Genomic DNA, 16,185 nt, shown 5'->3' on the forward strand with positions numbered 1-16,185 from the left:
ACCCTAAACTACACAGCAAAGCCGTGTCTGCAGAAAAGGGAAGAAAGGGAGGAAAAGTGAGGAACTCTGGTGGCAGAGCGTGCACCTAGCATGTGGCAGAGTGTGCACCTAGCATGTGCAATGCCCTGGAGTCTGTCTCCAAACACCAACAAGCAAAAAGAAAAGAAACCACATATGGAGCCATTTCAGGGCTGTGCCTACGGAGCCTTAACGGCCGTCAGCTAAAAACACTCTGAATGCGGCCGGACATAGACCCTCCGTGTCTCTTTCGCCCACCCTCATACTCCGTGGAATTCGTTCTGGGAAGCATCATTGTGGTGGGTCACAGCCTACCGAGAGCTTCAGCTCAGCCACGGGCCTCACATGCCTGCAGGTCTGTTTTGACAGATTGGAAGCTGCTGGGCCTTGGGAGGCACTTGGGGCTCTCTGTGGAGCCCATTAGTGAGCCTGTGTTTGTGGATGCCTCTCCTCTGAGGGGGACATTACACCCAGTAATTGCCCCATTTGCTGGCCGGCTAGTTCCCTCAGGGCCCCCAAGAATGGAGACCGGAGAAATCTGACTCCTCAGAGCCTTCTCTGTCTGTGGCATCATTGGCTACAGCAGCTGTCCCCACAGGCCCTGGGACCCACTTGACGGTAGCCCATGATGCAATTCACTTGGAAGAATGGTCCCTGATTGCCTGGCAATGTGTGCTGGTAATTAGTGCAGCCTTGCCTTAATTGTGGAGCAATTAACAAACACACCTGAGTCCCTGGAGCCCATGTGTGCTGAACAGGTCCGTGTACTTCTGCACTTGACAGGTGTGGGCCTGGTGTTGACCTTGGGGACGCCGGTGGCTCAGCCCCTTCACATCACTGTGATCCTCACCCCGTCAGAGGAAGGACACGTTTGATACCCTAGTTTCTTTGTCGGTTTTCTCTACATTCTTTTAATCAGAGCTAAAGTTTAGATGTCCCTTGAGGAAATGTGGTCATTACGTGATGGCCTCTAACTGCCTGTCTGTTTTTTGGTTTTTGGTACAGAGCTCTCGCACACGAGAAGTTCACAAAGTAAGTATACCAGACTCACCCACCCCACCATCTCCAGCTGTGAGTGCCCCTGAACCCCGTCACCACCACACCCCAGCCACCACCAACTTCCCTCTACCCATTCTCTGGAAGTGAATGTCTCTGGCTGCAGAGGCATCTCCTGAGCGCCCCCCTGTGGCACACATCCAAACCCTGCTAGGAAGTCCGCCATGTGCTTTGCCTTGTCTACCCCCACCTGCTCCTGGCCTCTTTCCCATCCCTCTCCAACCCCTCCCTGTCCACTCAGGCCTGCAAATGACCCACCCTCCTCTTTCTTCCAGGGAGCTGAAGTACGTGATTCAGAGGTTTGCAGAAGATCCAAGACAGGAGGTAAGCCTTTTTCTTTTTTTACCCCCCCCACAACATGTTTATTGGGGATGGGACCTAAGCAAACACTTGAGCCGTGCCTCGGCCCGGTGAGCCTTTTTTTCTGCAGTAGGGAGTAAACGTTTGGGGCCTCCTAGGTCTCCTTGCAGAGGCCACTGTGTCACCAGATCCTCAATATAGAGTATTTAGGTCCAGGCGCTGTGTGTAGAACCACCCAGATGTGGCCTCAGACTGTCATTTGGCAGCAGTGTCCCTGTGCCACATGACTTGGGATCCAGTGGATCCTCCATGGAATGCCCAACCAGCTTCCAGTCACCTTTGTGCTCTATGTTTGTGCTGTTGTTCGCGTGGGGAATCCCTGGGCCAAGGAAGAGATCGTCACTAAACTCTGAGCTTCAGAAAACCAAGACCAGGCACATGCATGCTCCCTGTTAACCCTTACCACCCCAAGAGGAAGCCATTCTTATCCCTTCCTGACTTCAGAATCGCCCCCCCAAGCCAGGCAGTGGTGATACACACCTTTAGTCCCAGCGCTTGGGAGGCAGAGCAGGCCTCTGAGTTCAAGGACAGCCCGCTCTACAGAACTCGCAGGACAGCCAGAAGAAATGGAGAAACTCTGTCTCAAAAAACTAAAAAACAATCACTGGTATCCCCTTCCCCACCCAGCCCTCTCAGCATTGTGAAAATGAACTTAAGCCATTAGCCTCCCGTACCACTTAACCAGATGTGGTAAGGGCACACTGGCCCTACCCAGAAGCATACATTCACAGCCTGTGCCCAGTCTCAGGTCCCAAGTCTAGATGCTGTAGGGAGACCATCTCCAGACCTCCCTGCTAGCCTACAAAGCAGGCCTCCACTAACCCTCATGATTCAAGATCCTTGGATCTGGCTGAACCAAACCATGTGTTGTAAGCATCCTTCCTGCTTCTTAGGTGGTCTCCAGGCTGCAGTGCAGTGGGAAACCTCATTCTAGGAAGTTCTAGTTCCATCACAGGTTCTCCAAGCCATCTTCAGATGGGGGGGGGGGGCAGATTCGGGAGGGAGCAGAAAGGCTAATGAGGAAATGTCTCTAGCTATAGAAAAATGTCTGAAGCTGTATGTCTGTGTGTGTGCATGTGTGGGATCGTAGTGGGCATGGATGGATGTGGAATCCCTCCCAAACATGCACACACACGTGCTCTTGCGCTTGTCTGTAACCACAGCTCTGGGACCGGGAGGCAAAAGGCTTGTTTTGGGGCCTGGACCTTGTTTCTACTCTAAACAAAGACCCATCAAGAGCGAAGGATACGTGGACAAAGCTGAGGATTGGAGAAAGCTTGGGTTGGAGAAAGTTTGAGATTACCAGGCCAGGCCTGGAGGGAGGGATGACAGCCCACATAGGAAAGGCAGAGAATGGGCCAGAAGGCAGCAAATACCCCAAGCCTAAGGGTTAGTGATCAACCTCAGATGGGGAGAGGCAGATAGACAGAGAGAGGACTCGGGCACAGAGAGGCGCAGAGACCCAAGCAGAAAAACGAGAGGGTGCTGGGTGTGGTGGCTCATGCTTTTAATCCCAACACCCGGGAGGCAGAAGGTGGATCCCTTGTTCGGGTCCAGCCTGGTCTACAGGGCAAGTTTTAGGACAGCCAGGGCTAAACCAAGAAACCCTGTCTTGAAAAAAAAGAATCAAAAAGAAAAAGAAAAGAAAGAGGAAGTAACCCACCCAGGGAAAACATAGAAAGCAGATATGGAGACAGGGTCTGTTTGGGAACACTCTGCCCCACAAGGCCACAGTCTGTCTTCTTCAGAGTGCTTTCCTGCTAGACGTCAGGACTGTTCTAGGAAGCAGAAGACACACGGTTGGACTTCGCAGCCTAGAGGCAAATCCTTGTGAAGCTAAAGGAAGTTCATACGTTTCCGGACTGCCTGGCTTGGACACCATTCACCCTACCTTCATACCTGAGATTGTTTAGAACTGATATGTCTGTCCTCTGTCCTCAGGTCCACTCGTGTCTGCTGAGCGTGCGGGCAGGCAAGGATGGCTGGTTCCAGCTCTACAGCCCCGGAGGGGTGGCCTGTGATGATGACGGGGAGCTATTTGCCAGCATGGTACGTGAGGTCCCTACAGGAAGCGGCTGGTGGACATTGGGCTGTTCCATCCTAAGTTGCACAGCGGCCAGCCTGCTGTGGCCTTCCTGCAAGTCTTCTGGCCAGCACAGTGCCAGCCATGAAGAGGGAGGTGATTACAGGGGGTGTTTCTTAGTTAGGGTTTACTGCTGTGAATAGACACCATGACCAAGGCAACTCTTATAAGGACAACATTTAATTGGGGCTGGCTTACAGGTTCAGAGATTCAGTCCATTATCATCAAGGTGGAAGCATGGCATTGTCCAGGCAGTCATGGTGTAGGAGGAGCTAAGAGTTCTACATCTTCATCTGAAGGCTGCTAGCAGAAGACTGATTTCCAGGCCGCTAGGATGAGGGTCTTAAAGCCCATGCCCACGGTAACACACCTACTCCAAGAACACGCCTCCACACAGTGACACTCCCTTGGGCCAAACATTCAAACCACTACAGAGAGTATCACTAATTCCTGCTTATCTGGGCCAAGAACCCGTCCCTGCTCTGGGGAGTGCAGAGAGAGGAAGTCACCCAGGAGGCAACATAGAAAGCAAATATAGAGGCAGGACCTGTTTGGGAATACTCTGCCCTGTAAGATCACAGCCCTATCTTTGTGGGTGTATATGTTTGTGTACAAATCATTGATCAGACTTGGTTGTTATGGTGACATTCTGTGCAAGGGACAGGTACATCATAGCACAAGGTACTCCAGATCCACCTGCTTGGCTCACAAAGAGAGGCTTGGAAGCCAGTCTCAGGATGCTCATCCCCACCTCAGAGCCAAGTATTGAGGTCACTAAAACATCCACAGTGGCTTCTGGTACTTTCTTACCACAGAGCATGGTTCTCAACTTTCCTAATGTTGTGACCCTTTAATACAGTTCCTCGTGTTGTGGTGGCCCCCAACCATAAAATTATTTCACTACTCCTTAACTGTAATTTTGCTGCTGTTTTGAACTGTGATGTAGATGTCTGGAATGCAGACTGTCTGGTGTGACCCCTGTGAAGGGGTTTCAACCCACAGGTTGGGAACCACTGCTGTAGAGCTTTGTGTCAGCCAAGTCTTGTACTCAGCTCTGTTGAATCCATGTAGCAACCCTGCACAGAATCACACCTGGACCTCAAGAGCGGCCCAGAGAAGCCTAGTGGCTTGCTTGACAAGACTTCTTTACAAGCCCTTTGTAGACCAGATGACTGTCTTCTGTAGGAGAGGGACACGGATTCCCCTTTTCCCAAAACAGAAGGTCTACCCAAGTAACCAGGGACCCCAGGCACTCTGTTCCCTGACACACCCAACTCCACAGATCACACATTTCTTCTGGGGTCCTGTGATGCAGAGAAAATGCAGGTACCCGATAGTCCTGGGTCTCAAGTCACTGCCCAGTCTTCCGCTAGTTGGCCTTGTGTGCTGACTTGCCTGTCTAGAGCGTCCTCACAGGTAAAACGAGACAAAGAGGCTTTGCCAGGGCACAGTAGCATCTGTGTGTAGAGACAGGCATGAAATACTCACTGAACCACCCAGGGACTCCTTGACCCCAACTTGGCCCAGGTTCTCTCTCTCCTAGGGACTGGTTTGCAGGGTAAACAGCTACCGCGGTGGATTTGGCAGAGAGATCTGTGCAGTGACGATAGATGGGCATGTTCTCTCAGACATCACCTCAAGGGCCTTATTTTTAGCTACTTTCCCTTACGCATCAGCTCCAAACCCCTCGCCTGCTGCCCTGGACCTGTTTTCTGAATGTCCTCTGTACCTAGAAACACGTCCCACCGCCTGTTTGTGCCACGTCTTGCTTACCATCGCCTCCCTGACTTCCTTTGATGTCACAGATTCACCATGGCAATGCGGAGAGGTCCCCCCCCCCCCCTTCATGCGGAGACTCGGTGTGAGAGAGAACTCTGGGAGTGAGCTCCTGCCAGAGTGATTTCGTTTGTACGCCAGAGTTGTTAATGATGGGGCAGAAGAAGAATACATAGACAGGGAAGGAAGCAGGCAGCCATGGGGATGCAAGTGTGCGGTTTCCATGGAGACACATGGCGAGAAGTGGTTCTTGGATTAGACTGTCTCTTTCAGAGGGTCTTTGTTCTTATGTGAAGTTGCAGGATGTCTGGGAGCCTCAACCTCTAAAAACAACACACACAGTCACTCCAAGCATGTCTCAGGAGGGAGCAGAGTTTTCTGGGTGGGTGATCTCTCAGAACAGCTTTTGGTTTGGTATCACAGAGAAAGCAGAGCACAGAACAGCCCAACTGCCACATGAGTCATGCCTGTTGTCCCCCACCTAGCAAGGACTGCCTAGAGGTTTTCAACCCATTACCCTCAATGCTCGGAATTTACAGGATCTAATATCAGTAGCCTCTAAAGGGAGCTGGGGAAAAGAGGGCTCCTTTTTTGTTTTAACTGTAGTAAAACCGTGAGACTGAGTGTTAACACTTTGTCTCAAGCATCCCAGCATGATTCTGGTACACAGTTCTGCATCCATCAGCACCACCCGTCTCTGAAACACTCTATCCTCACTGGCTTTGCCTCTGAACCCTTTAATGCTAAGTGTCATCCTCAGTCACTTTCCACAGGGAAACGGTCTGCTCGTCACTGGAGACAAGGCAGTTGGCACTATCAGGCAGGGTCACTGTTTCCCTGGTCTTCCACCTGTTCCTGCCCATGGGGGCGGGGAGGGGGGCGTCGGCGCCGAGGGTCCCAGCACTGTGGTGGTCTCATGGTTGCGGATGCCTCACCTGAGTCTTCTTGCCTCCCAGGTGCATATCCTCATGGGCTCCTGTTACAAGACCAAAAAGTTTCTGCTGTCGCTGGCGGAAAACAAGCTGGGCCCCTGCATGCTCCTGGCGCTGAGAGGGAACCAGACCATGGCAGAGGTAAGGCCCTGGTCCCCAGGTACCGTCGCATGGCATCCATGTGAGGAGCAGGCAGTGTGGGCAAGGCAGGCAGCCTCCTGGGTATGCAGCTGCTCTTCTCAGGATGCTGCCGGTCCATTCCAGTTGGGATCTAGCACGTTAATTCTAGCCGTCTAGAAGCTTCTGTCCTGATTGCCTCGTACTTTATAGCAACCATCTCTACATGGAACACATATAGCAACCATCTCTACATGGAACACATGTAGCTGGCTCCTCTTGAGCTGTTTTTCCTTGGAGCTCATGGGATCCTTCACCAGGCTTCTTCCTCTGCCTGAAGGGCTGAGGCAGTCCCAACCTCTCTCTGCTTTGTGTGGTTTTGGGGTCACTACTTAAGTGAGCACAAGTTCAGGCACCTCAAGCCACTTCTAACTGTCCCTCCTCTGTCCCCTCTTCCCACTACTCAAGTCCCCTAGTGCCACACACTCCCAGAGCTCCTGTCTCATGAGCAATAGGGTTTTATAACAGCTACCAGAATAGGGTGGTACCACCTCACTACAGTCTACCTTCTAGGGAACAGTCACCAAGCTGCCCATCAGTCCAGGGGGTGGGAAAATGGCTCCACCTTACAAGAAGGAACAGGCCCATTGGGAAAACCCTGAGTTTCCTTGGAGGTAGGATTGAGATATTAGCATGGGACCAAAGCAGAAGAGGACAGACTTTGGGAACAGCATATGCCAAGGTCCTGTGGTAGGCCATTTCCTGACACACCCTCGATGACCCCTGGCAGATCCTGTGTTTGATGCTGGAATACAACATCATTGACAACAAGGACACCCAGCTGCAGATCATCTCCACACTGGAGAGCACAGATGTGGGCAAGCGCATGTATGAACAACTGTGCGACCGGCAGCGGGAGCTGAAGGAGCTGGTAAGTTCTCAGAGTCCCTCGTGACTGCCGCTCCACACCCAGAGAGCCGGGGACAGAGAGGTAGAGCGGGCGGGCTGAAATCACGCAGCCCACTTCCGCTTTGGCACAGGGGCCCGCGTGTCATTGTCATACTCAGTCCTAGTTCAGAGGCTGTCTCTGTATCTGTGTGCACACTCGGGCCTAGGAGTACAGTCCTTTACCCTGGAAGCACCCTCCCTGCCCCACTATAGCTCTGGGGCGTAACCAGCCTCACACCTCCTCTGTCACTTGACTGGACTCTAGATGGAAGTGGGTGCCACTAACCCCAAGAAAGAACTTGATGGGTCACATGTCTCTCACCAGAGCATCTACACTTCCACCTCTGCCAGTGTTGCTCGGTGTCACAGACGCCATCGGCTGCCCAAGGAAGCAGCCATGGCTTCATGAGGCTGGTGACGAGTGGACATGTGTCTCAAACTGCTCTTGTTTCTCTTGCAGCAAAGGAAGGGCGGGCCCACCAGGCTAACACTGCCCTCTAAGTCCACGGTAAGTAGGTTTCAGTCTCTGGCGTGGGGTGAGGTAGGGCGAGATCCGCAGAGTGGGAAGGTTAACCTTTGAACCGCTGGGATGAGGGAGAGGGGAGAGCACAGATGGCCTACCTACGGTGGGGCAGGGAGACAGGCCAGCTTTTCTACGAGGTACATGGTCTGAAGGGGCAGAAGTTAAAACCATGCAGAATCAAGATGTTACCGATAAAGTTTTCTGTCGAGACAGAGGCTGGGGTTGCGGCTCACAGGTAGAGCGGCCCGTTTAGCACGAGTGAAACTCCAGTGCCTGAGAACAACAAAAGATTGCCGGTTACAGCAGTGTTGCCTAGGGGTTGCTGGTAACCATGGTAACAGTAGCAAATGGGCACTGGACTGTTTTGTGCCTTTGATTTTCACAACCCTGTCCGGTCTTGGTCTGCCCACCGTTTTCCCCATTTTGTTTTCTGAAGTCTTTGGGGATCTAATTTCCTACTACCACCCTGTCCTCATGACCGGGAAGCCTGCTCAGGCTCCAGCCACTGTGTCTCCATCCCAGCCAGCAGGAAGGAGGAAGTGGCAGGGAGCAGCCCGCCCTTCCCTCAGATAGTCTTCCTAGAAGTTCCATTTTTTTGTTTTGTTTTGTCTTGTTTGGGTTTGGGTTTGGGTTTATGTTTGTTTGTTTTTTGGGTGTTTTTTTGGGTGTTTTTGTTTGTTTGTTTGTTTTTTTGTTTTTGGTCTAGCTGTCCATATTCAGCACCTGGTCATGTTTAGCTGCAGAGAATTCTGGGAAATTGGCTGTAATTGAGGGGACAGCTAAAAGTCAAAGACAAGACCCTCCCGGTCCAGGGCATTCGGCATGTGTGTGTGACTCTCTGCCAGCTTGTCGCTGCGGTGGTGGCTAGTTGTTCACATGGGAAACACAGGAGCTCCTGGTGCAGAGGGTGTGCTCACATACACACCACATCCACACGACACGCATGTGCATGTGCATGCCCTGCTTGGGCGGGTGCTGGCCTTGGTTATAATCCAGCTGTGACTCAAAGCTCTGAGTCACACCGCAGGCTGAGCCACCACCCCCTAGCTTCTGGGGACACGGAACCCTCAGGGGTGGTCAGGGGCAGTGTTGACTGCAGATAAGGCAGAGGGATGAGGCCCACCCGGATAGATACCCCGGCCTGCCTGAGCCTCCTGCTACCCACTGCAGGATGCGGACCTGGCCCGCCTGCTGAGCTCTGGCTCCTTTGGAAACCTGGAGAACCTCAGCTTGGCCTTCACCAACGTCACCAGTGCCTGCGCCGAGCACCTCATCAAACTGCCTTCCCTCAAGCAGCTCAATCTGTGGTCCACGCAGGTGCCTACCCCACCCTGCCCTCTTCTACCCAGAGTCCATGGGCCCAGCCACTTGCTCTACACACATAATCCTAACCCACTCCCCCAGACAGGAGGTTGGTGGCTTGTACCCATTTCCTAGTTGGGAACACTGAAGCCCAGGGCAGTTCCTACACAGACTCCTGAGGTGGGAGACAACGGGGCTGAGTTCACCTCAGTTCACCTTATACCTCTTCTGCCTGCCACTGAGAGGTATACACGCGAGTATTCTCCTAAGCGTCTCAGCCTAGTACACTGGCCTAGCTCTTTGAAATACACAGGTTCCTCTATCTCTGGAAAAGGCTCCTCAAGCACTGCCTTCAGGCATAGGAGCCTTAGGCCAGATACTCACAGAGAGACCCTTTCCTGGCCTACGTTTCTATGTCTCTGTAAGAAACTGGGTCTGAAACTCTTTATAAAAGAAGGCCATGATCTCATAGCCAGATCCCACCTCCCACTCCCAGCCCCCAGCTTTAGGTCCCCTCCTCTAGGCCTGGAGAAGCTAAGAACCCATGTGCCCCTCCCACAGTTTGGAGACGCCGGCCTGCGGCTCCTGTCGGAACACCTCACTATGCTCCAGGTGCTGAACCTGTGTGAGACCCCAGTCACCGACGCGGGCTTGCTGGCCCTTAGCTGTGAGTAAAACCTGGTCTGCAGCAGGTGGGCTGACCCCAAGCTGGACACCCTGGAAAGGGAACCATTCATTAATAACTATTTTGTGGCAGACCTGTTGCATGCTGCCAAAGGCCAGACACTGAGAGCAAACGGAGGGGTGCGCTCGCCCTCAGGGATCTGATCTAGAAGTCTAGAGGAAAGGGGGAAGTTTATCAGATTAGCCTGTGCCTTCCATCCAGTTACCGAAAACCACTTGCAAGAAAAGTTCACTAGGGTACACCACGCACATGAGCCTGAATACACACACACACACACACACACACGCCCCCCCCCAGCAACTCCAATCTTGCTAGCTGTGCAGAAACACATCTCTGTGCTACTGGGTCCCCAGGTGCTCCTGGACCTGTCATAAGAAGCATTTAGTAACAGGGAGGAGGAGCTGGGATACTGGTTTCACAGCACTGACCAAAAGCCAGGGAATCTGCACGTTCCAGTGTCCCTGTTCCCCAACCCGAGAGCTTAGACAGGAGGCCTCTGGCTCCGCTGTGAAATAACCAGACTTCTGGGAGGTGGCAGCGAGCATGACAGGAGACCACAGAAGTGGCTGTGACATCACGAGCTCGTAGATTGGTTCTACGTGGTGTGAGATGGGAGAAAAGGGAGAGATTGGGCCAACTGTCTGGGAGCCATATGCAGGTGGGGGGCTTCTAATCGACACTGCAGAATTCCTCGAGTGCCTAGCCCCCTCAGCGCCTCAGCAGAAGCGTTTGAATGTGCCTGCAGCAGGCATCTGTGTGGCTCCAAAGTGAGAGATGGGAGCTAGCACCAGAGAGCATCCGAGATGCCCAGGAGGGCCGGAAAGGGAGAGAAGATCAGAGGTCAGGGACCAAGACAAGACCCCAGGGCATGAAGTGGGCTTCGTGATGGCTGAGCCCACACTGTCACAGCTCCCTCACTAGGTGTCCCCATCCTTCCCTAGTCTTTGTTGTGGGCTCACTGTCTGTCTATGCTTACCTAGCCATGAAGAGTCTTTGCAGTTTAAATATGAACAGCACCAAGCTCTCGGCTGACACCTATGAGGATCTGAAGGTAAGCCCTCTCTGCCGGTTCCTTCTCTCCCTCCCTAAGCACCCTTAGAGATACTTCTCCAGCACCATGGCTGGCATACCAGAAGCAGACAGAGATGGGGAAGGGGAGTGGGGAGGGACAAAATCAGCCAGGGTTGACAGTCTAGATGTGAGGATCTATATGGCATGGAGAAACCAAGGCCCATTCCTTCCAAAAAGAGGCCACATAGTGTTGAATCCAAAGGGTGAGAAGCCTGGATGTCCAGAGGGAGGGTGGTTATCTGCAGAGGTTCCGAAGCAGAGAAGAAAGGCAGGTCCTGGCCATAGTGAGTCTAACTGGAAAGTGAGAACGGGGGACTGATTGAAGTCCTCACGGGTCACCGAAGGACTAGATTTTTCCCAGTGTCAGAACACCCTTGGGGGCTCTTGGAGAGGGTCCCAGGTTCTAGTTTTAAGACCTCCGCTGTTGTCTGGAAGATGGTCTGTGGGAACAGGAGCCAGGATAGAAGCAGGCCGTGTGTTCACAAGGCTGGGCAGAGAGAACATGAGTGTGGCAGATGACATTCATCAGAACACAGGCATAGCCATCAGGGTGGCCTGCATTAAGTCCCCAAAAGCCACAGAGCCCCTGGAATGGAATAGAAGAGACTGCTTATGAGGAAAACTGACTCTCATTTTAGTGGGGGCACCACATGTGTGTGGGTACACTAAAAAGACATCAGATTCTGTGGAGCTGGAGTTATAGGTGGTTGTGAGCCATCGGATATGGGTGCTGGGACCCTAACTCAGGTCTCTGGAAAAGCAACAATGGCTCATGTTTCTAGTTCCTACTATCTTTTTTAAAAAATTATTGCTTAATACCCCTCACCCCGTGTGTGTGTGTGTGTGTGTGTGTGTGTGTGTGTGTGTGTGTGTGTTTAGTCATATCTCTCCTTCCACCTTTAAGTGAATTCCAGGGCAGGCCACTAGGTTTGCACAGCAAACACCTTTACCTACTGAGCAGTCCCACCAGCCCCTGATTTATTTTTATGCCCCAGAAGGACATGGTGCCAACTCAGTGATACTAGCTTTTGACCGACCTCCATCTCCCCTGGGGCACCTGGAGATAACCTGGCTGTTGAAGAAGAACGTCTGTGCTAATGCCAGACCTCTGCCGCTTTCTGTGTCTCTGAGACCGCTAGCCCCGTGCTCTGATAAACCCACGTGGTTTACTATGCAGGCCTTCTGTATCTTTCTGTATAGACTCCTCACTGGCAAGCAAGACTTTCTCAGCTTTGTACTGGTGACCACAGGACCCTAGCTTGCCACTTCTACCTGGGCAGGGAAAGACATTGAAGATTTTTGGGCATAGGACAGAGACAATGAGCAGACTGCTAGTGTGTGTGTGTGTACACGTGTGCATGGAGATGGCGTGTGCATTATTGAATGGTACTGGTGGTTAGGCAGGAAGTGGAGGCAGGAAACCATTAATGAGTTAGAGGCTGCTGTACAGTGAAGGAAAACGCTGGCTGTTGAGAGAATAGTCTACCAGCAGGAACAAAAAGAAAGAGGTAAGAATCTTGGGGCTGGAGAGATGGCTCAGCGGTTGAGAGCACTTGTCTACTCTTTCAGAGGTCCTGAGTTCAATTCCCAGCAACCACATAATGGCACACAGCCATCTGTAATGGGATCCGATGCCCTCTTCTGGTGTGTCTGAAGAGCTACAGTGTACTCACATACATGAAATAAATAAATAATTCTTTAGAAAAGGTGGGGGCGCAGAATCTTACAAGTTGATTGGGCTGCTGGTGGGGCTCAGTTAGAACATTTGCCTTGTGTGCACAAAGGTCTTTGCTCCCACGCCCAGTGCCAGATAAAGCCGATGAGGCAGTGTGTAGTCTATCACGTGGAGCTGAAGATGAAAGGCTTAGAAGATTCATCTTTAGCTTCGTACCTGTTTGAGGCTATCCTGGGCTACATGAAGCTCTTTCTCAAACAAATAAATGTAATAAAAGTATCAGGTGGAGCCATATTGCATTTTAAGGATACAGGAACCTAAGAGGAGTCCAGGCTGGCTGCTGGTGTGTTCTGGTCCCTCGCCCATTCTGACTGTTCTTTTAACAGTAGGAAGGGAAGGAAGATTATACCTAGGAAGTATAGTCTATCTCCTGACACTCAGGGCTTTCCCAGAAAGCTATAGTCAATCCTAAATGCCACCTGGGAACCAGAGACAGGGCTCACTTTAGCTGTGACCACCAGAAAACAAACCTGGGGAGGTCAGATATGTAGTCCAGTCTCACAAGGTTGTTACAATTGCATCTACTCTAGGGTTGGGGTTCCTGTGGCCACGTTCTAATTTCTCTGAGGCCACCTGTCCTGTGCTCTGTTTAAGGTCACCTGAGAGCCCACAGCCTTACAATGGAGAGAGTGTGGGTGGGTTGTTAGAGACTTTGGCTAGTATTTGACCGGGTACCTTTTTTTTTTTTATCACCCACAGGCCAAGCTTCCTAATCTAAAAGAGGTCGATGTTCGCTACACGGAAGCCTGGTGAAGTCCCCCCCTGTGTGCACAGGATGGCGTCTTACAAAACAAAAAACAAAAAAGAAACAAAAAAAAAAAAAAATGACTCTTGACTAATAGCCGTAGAGCAGTGGGTGGTCCCAGCACCTGGCTGCGGGATAGATGGGGGAGTCTTGGGGGGCAGAGGGGGGAGGGGTGGGGAATCCTCAGCACGCCCAGCCCCCGCCTAATTCTTAGAGCTTCATATTGGAACCTTTGACCTTGATCAAAAGCGGCCTTAGTGGCAACAAGAGGAGGAACAGTGGGTAGGGAGGGCAGGGGAGGGGTGGGCGGGGATCCCTGTGTGGATTTTCTTTGCCTTTGTTGTGTGATACCCTTTGTGGGGGCATTCATCCAGCCTGATGCTGTCAACTCGACTCGGGCCAGAAGGAGGACGCTTTCTTCCTGTAGGTGCACCGAGCAGAGATCTCGCCCTGACCATTGGGACAGGAATACCCAGTCATGTCACACCCTTCGTCCTGTGGCTCACCATTGCTATGCAAAGTGGTTCTTGTTGTACATAAGATTTAAATAACACACCTATTTAAGAAACGTTGACAAATTGCGGGTCTGGGACCCGCTCTTATTTATGAAGTCTTTGACCGGCCCTCCCTCCCCACCTTCCCCCTGGCGTGTAGTACTGTCTGGACCAGTCAGCTGTCGGGTTAGTGCCAGTGATTCTGGTTTTTAAAGGAAACAACAGGGGGAAAAAAGACCTTTGAAAACTTAATTGCTTTTTTTTTTTCTTACCGGTCTCTGTATTGCTTATGCTGGTCAGTCAGTCTGCCCACTTGCTACTCTGTATTATTTCCAGAAGTCTCCAGCTTCCTCGTGGGTGGGGGATCAAGACGGTGGGGAGGGGAGAGGAGGAAAGAGATAGGTTCTCCACATTGTAGCTCACAGCTCCCCTCCTCTGCTTCTGTGACTCTGGAAGGGCCCTGAACTCCCCTCCCTGTTTACCCCGTAGGAGAGTTGGTCCTCCGAGGTCCTGCTGGTTCCTCACCCCTGTTTATGCTGTCCCTGTCCCCTTCTGAGACTTGCAACCTGTGGCCTCCCCGTCCTGGTCCTGTGGTTTCCTAACGCATGCCCCACGCCCACTTCTTTGCATGGTCTCTTGGGAGAGAAGAGCTAAGTCACCCAGCCAGCCCGATTCGACCCGACTGTCCATACCTCCCCTCCACAGAAGCGGTCACTGTGGCATCCCCTCCCCCCTGTGCCCCGAGGCAGACTAACCTCATTTCTTTTTACAAACAGTTGGCTTTTTCTTACCAAGCCCTCACTGTACAGAAACAGCCCTTTGACAATTCTTTTGGGGGACCCCCTCTTAGCCCCCCACTCCGCCCTTTTTATGTTGGTTTAGCACAAATCCTTTCCCTCCCTGGCACCTCTAAACCAGACCCACCAGTCGAAGTTAATTGTTTTATATCTATTTAATCTTATTCGATGGAGACCATGCTTCAGCTGTTTTATACTTTGCCAGGTAGACTTTATTACCCTCCCCACCCCCAACTGTGCCCTCATTTTTTTTTTAAAAAAAAGGAAACAAAACAAAAACACAAAAACGAAAAAAAAAACAGAAAAAAAAACACAGAGACTTTGGTTCGAGTCTCAGTCTTAATTTCCCTTTCCGTGGCAGGTTTTCTTCTGTGTGTGTGCCTCTATGTATGTGTGTGTGTGTGTGTGTGTGTGTGTGTGTGCGCGCGCGCGCGAGAGCGCGGGTGTGTGTGTGGAGTGAGTTCTGGTTTGTGTTTGTTTCTCTGTTGATTTCTGTTGTTGCTTTTCTTCCAACCCCAGTTCCTTTCTTAACAGCACCCTGGTGCAGAGAGAAGCAGAAGCAGAAAAAAAAATAAAGAAAACAGAGTAAAAAAAAATTAAAATGTAAAAAAAAAAAAAGAAAAAGGAAAAAATTTTAAAAGGAAAAAAAAAAAGAACTGAGACATCCCACCCCCGCCCCCACCCCGCAACGTTGCTTTTTCTTGATGGTTAATAATAAATACTGTCGCGTAGCTGTGTACAAAGAGATGTGAAATACTTTCAGGCAAAAATAAACTGTAAGTGACTCATGAGTTGGCCTTGCTGTGTGGTTGGGGGGCAGGAGGAGGGAAATGGGGGGGAGGTCCCATGCAGGGGGCCAGGACACACCTGAGGACTGACCATGGTGCCAGAGCCTGTCACACTGGGCTGCCCTACCTCGCTCACTGAGATCCATTCCTGGCTGACACCCGTTAGCAGCACCCTCACCGACGGTGACAACCCTCCCGGCCACTAGACATTCTGTCCGGACAAGGTCACCACCCTCTGAATTTCTACTGGAGACACCCAAGTTCAGAGGGTCGAAGTGGGCCCTAGCCCAGCACCTGGCTATCCATGGCTGCCTCCCAGGTGTGTCACCAAGCATGATGGAACAGAACACACTTGTAATCCCAGCTCTTAAGGCTGAAGCAGGAAGGTCTGGAGTTCAAGGCTAGTCTAGGCTATGCAGACCTGTGGCAATGCTAGAGCAAGATGGGAGACGTCAGAATGTACAGTAGGTAATATACTTGGTACCTAAGCAACGTGAGGACCTGAATTTGGATTCCCAGCACCCACATACAAAGCCAGGCACTGTGGTATCCACTTGCATTCCCGGTACTTGGGATGATGGAGACAGACCAGTGGATAGACTTGCAGGCTACCCAGCCTAGCTGAACCAGTAAGTTCCACATTCTGAGACCCTGTTCCAAAAAAAATAAGGTGGGGGGAATAATTGGGACTTGATGTCCTTCAGGCTCCGTATGCATACACACAGACATGTCAGAGAAGTACTTTCCATCCTTTT

General features: G+C 51.6%; 1 protein-coding gene across 1 annotated transcript in view; it reads left to right on the top strand.

Moving 5' to 3' along the window:
• The window catches only part of CMIP (c-Maf inducing protein), a 195,718-nt gene extending 182,240 nt beyond the window's left edge, over positions 1–13,478 (top strand). The window contains exons 12-21 of the mRNA XM_080936738.1: positions 1,024–1,050; positions 1,350–1,398; positions 3,376–3,483; positions 6,250–6,366; positions 7,133–7,273; positions 7,751–7,798; positions 8,984–9,130; positions 9,677–9,782; positions 10,781–10,851; positions 13,306–13,478. Of these exons, the coding sequence (XP_080792864.1) occupies positions 1,024–1,050; positions 1,350–1,398; positions 3,376–3,483; positions 6,250–6,366; positions 7,133–7,273; positions 7,751–7,798; positions 8,984–9,130; positions 9,677–9,782; positions 10,781–10,851; positions 13,306–13,359 (868 nt within the window). The 3' untranslated portion in view covers positions 13,360–13,478. The remainder of the gene's footprint in view (positions 1–1,023; positions 1,051–1,349; positions 1,399–3,375; positions 3,484–6,249; positions 6,367–7,132; positions 7,274–7,750; positions 7,799–8,983; positions 9,131–9,676; positions 9,783–10,780; positions 10,852–13,305) is intronic.
• Positions 13,479–16,185: the final 2,707 nt, after the last annotated feature.

Source organism: Micromys minutus (assembly GCF_963924665.1).
Source record: "Micromys minutus genome assembly, chromosome: 24".
In the NCBI taxonomy this organism is placed as follows: Eukaryota; Metazoa; Chordata; class Mammalia; order Rodentia; family Muridae; genus Micromys; species Micromys minutus.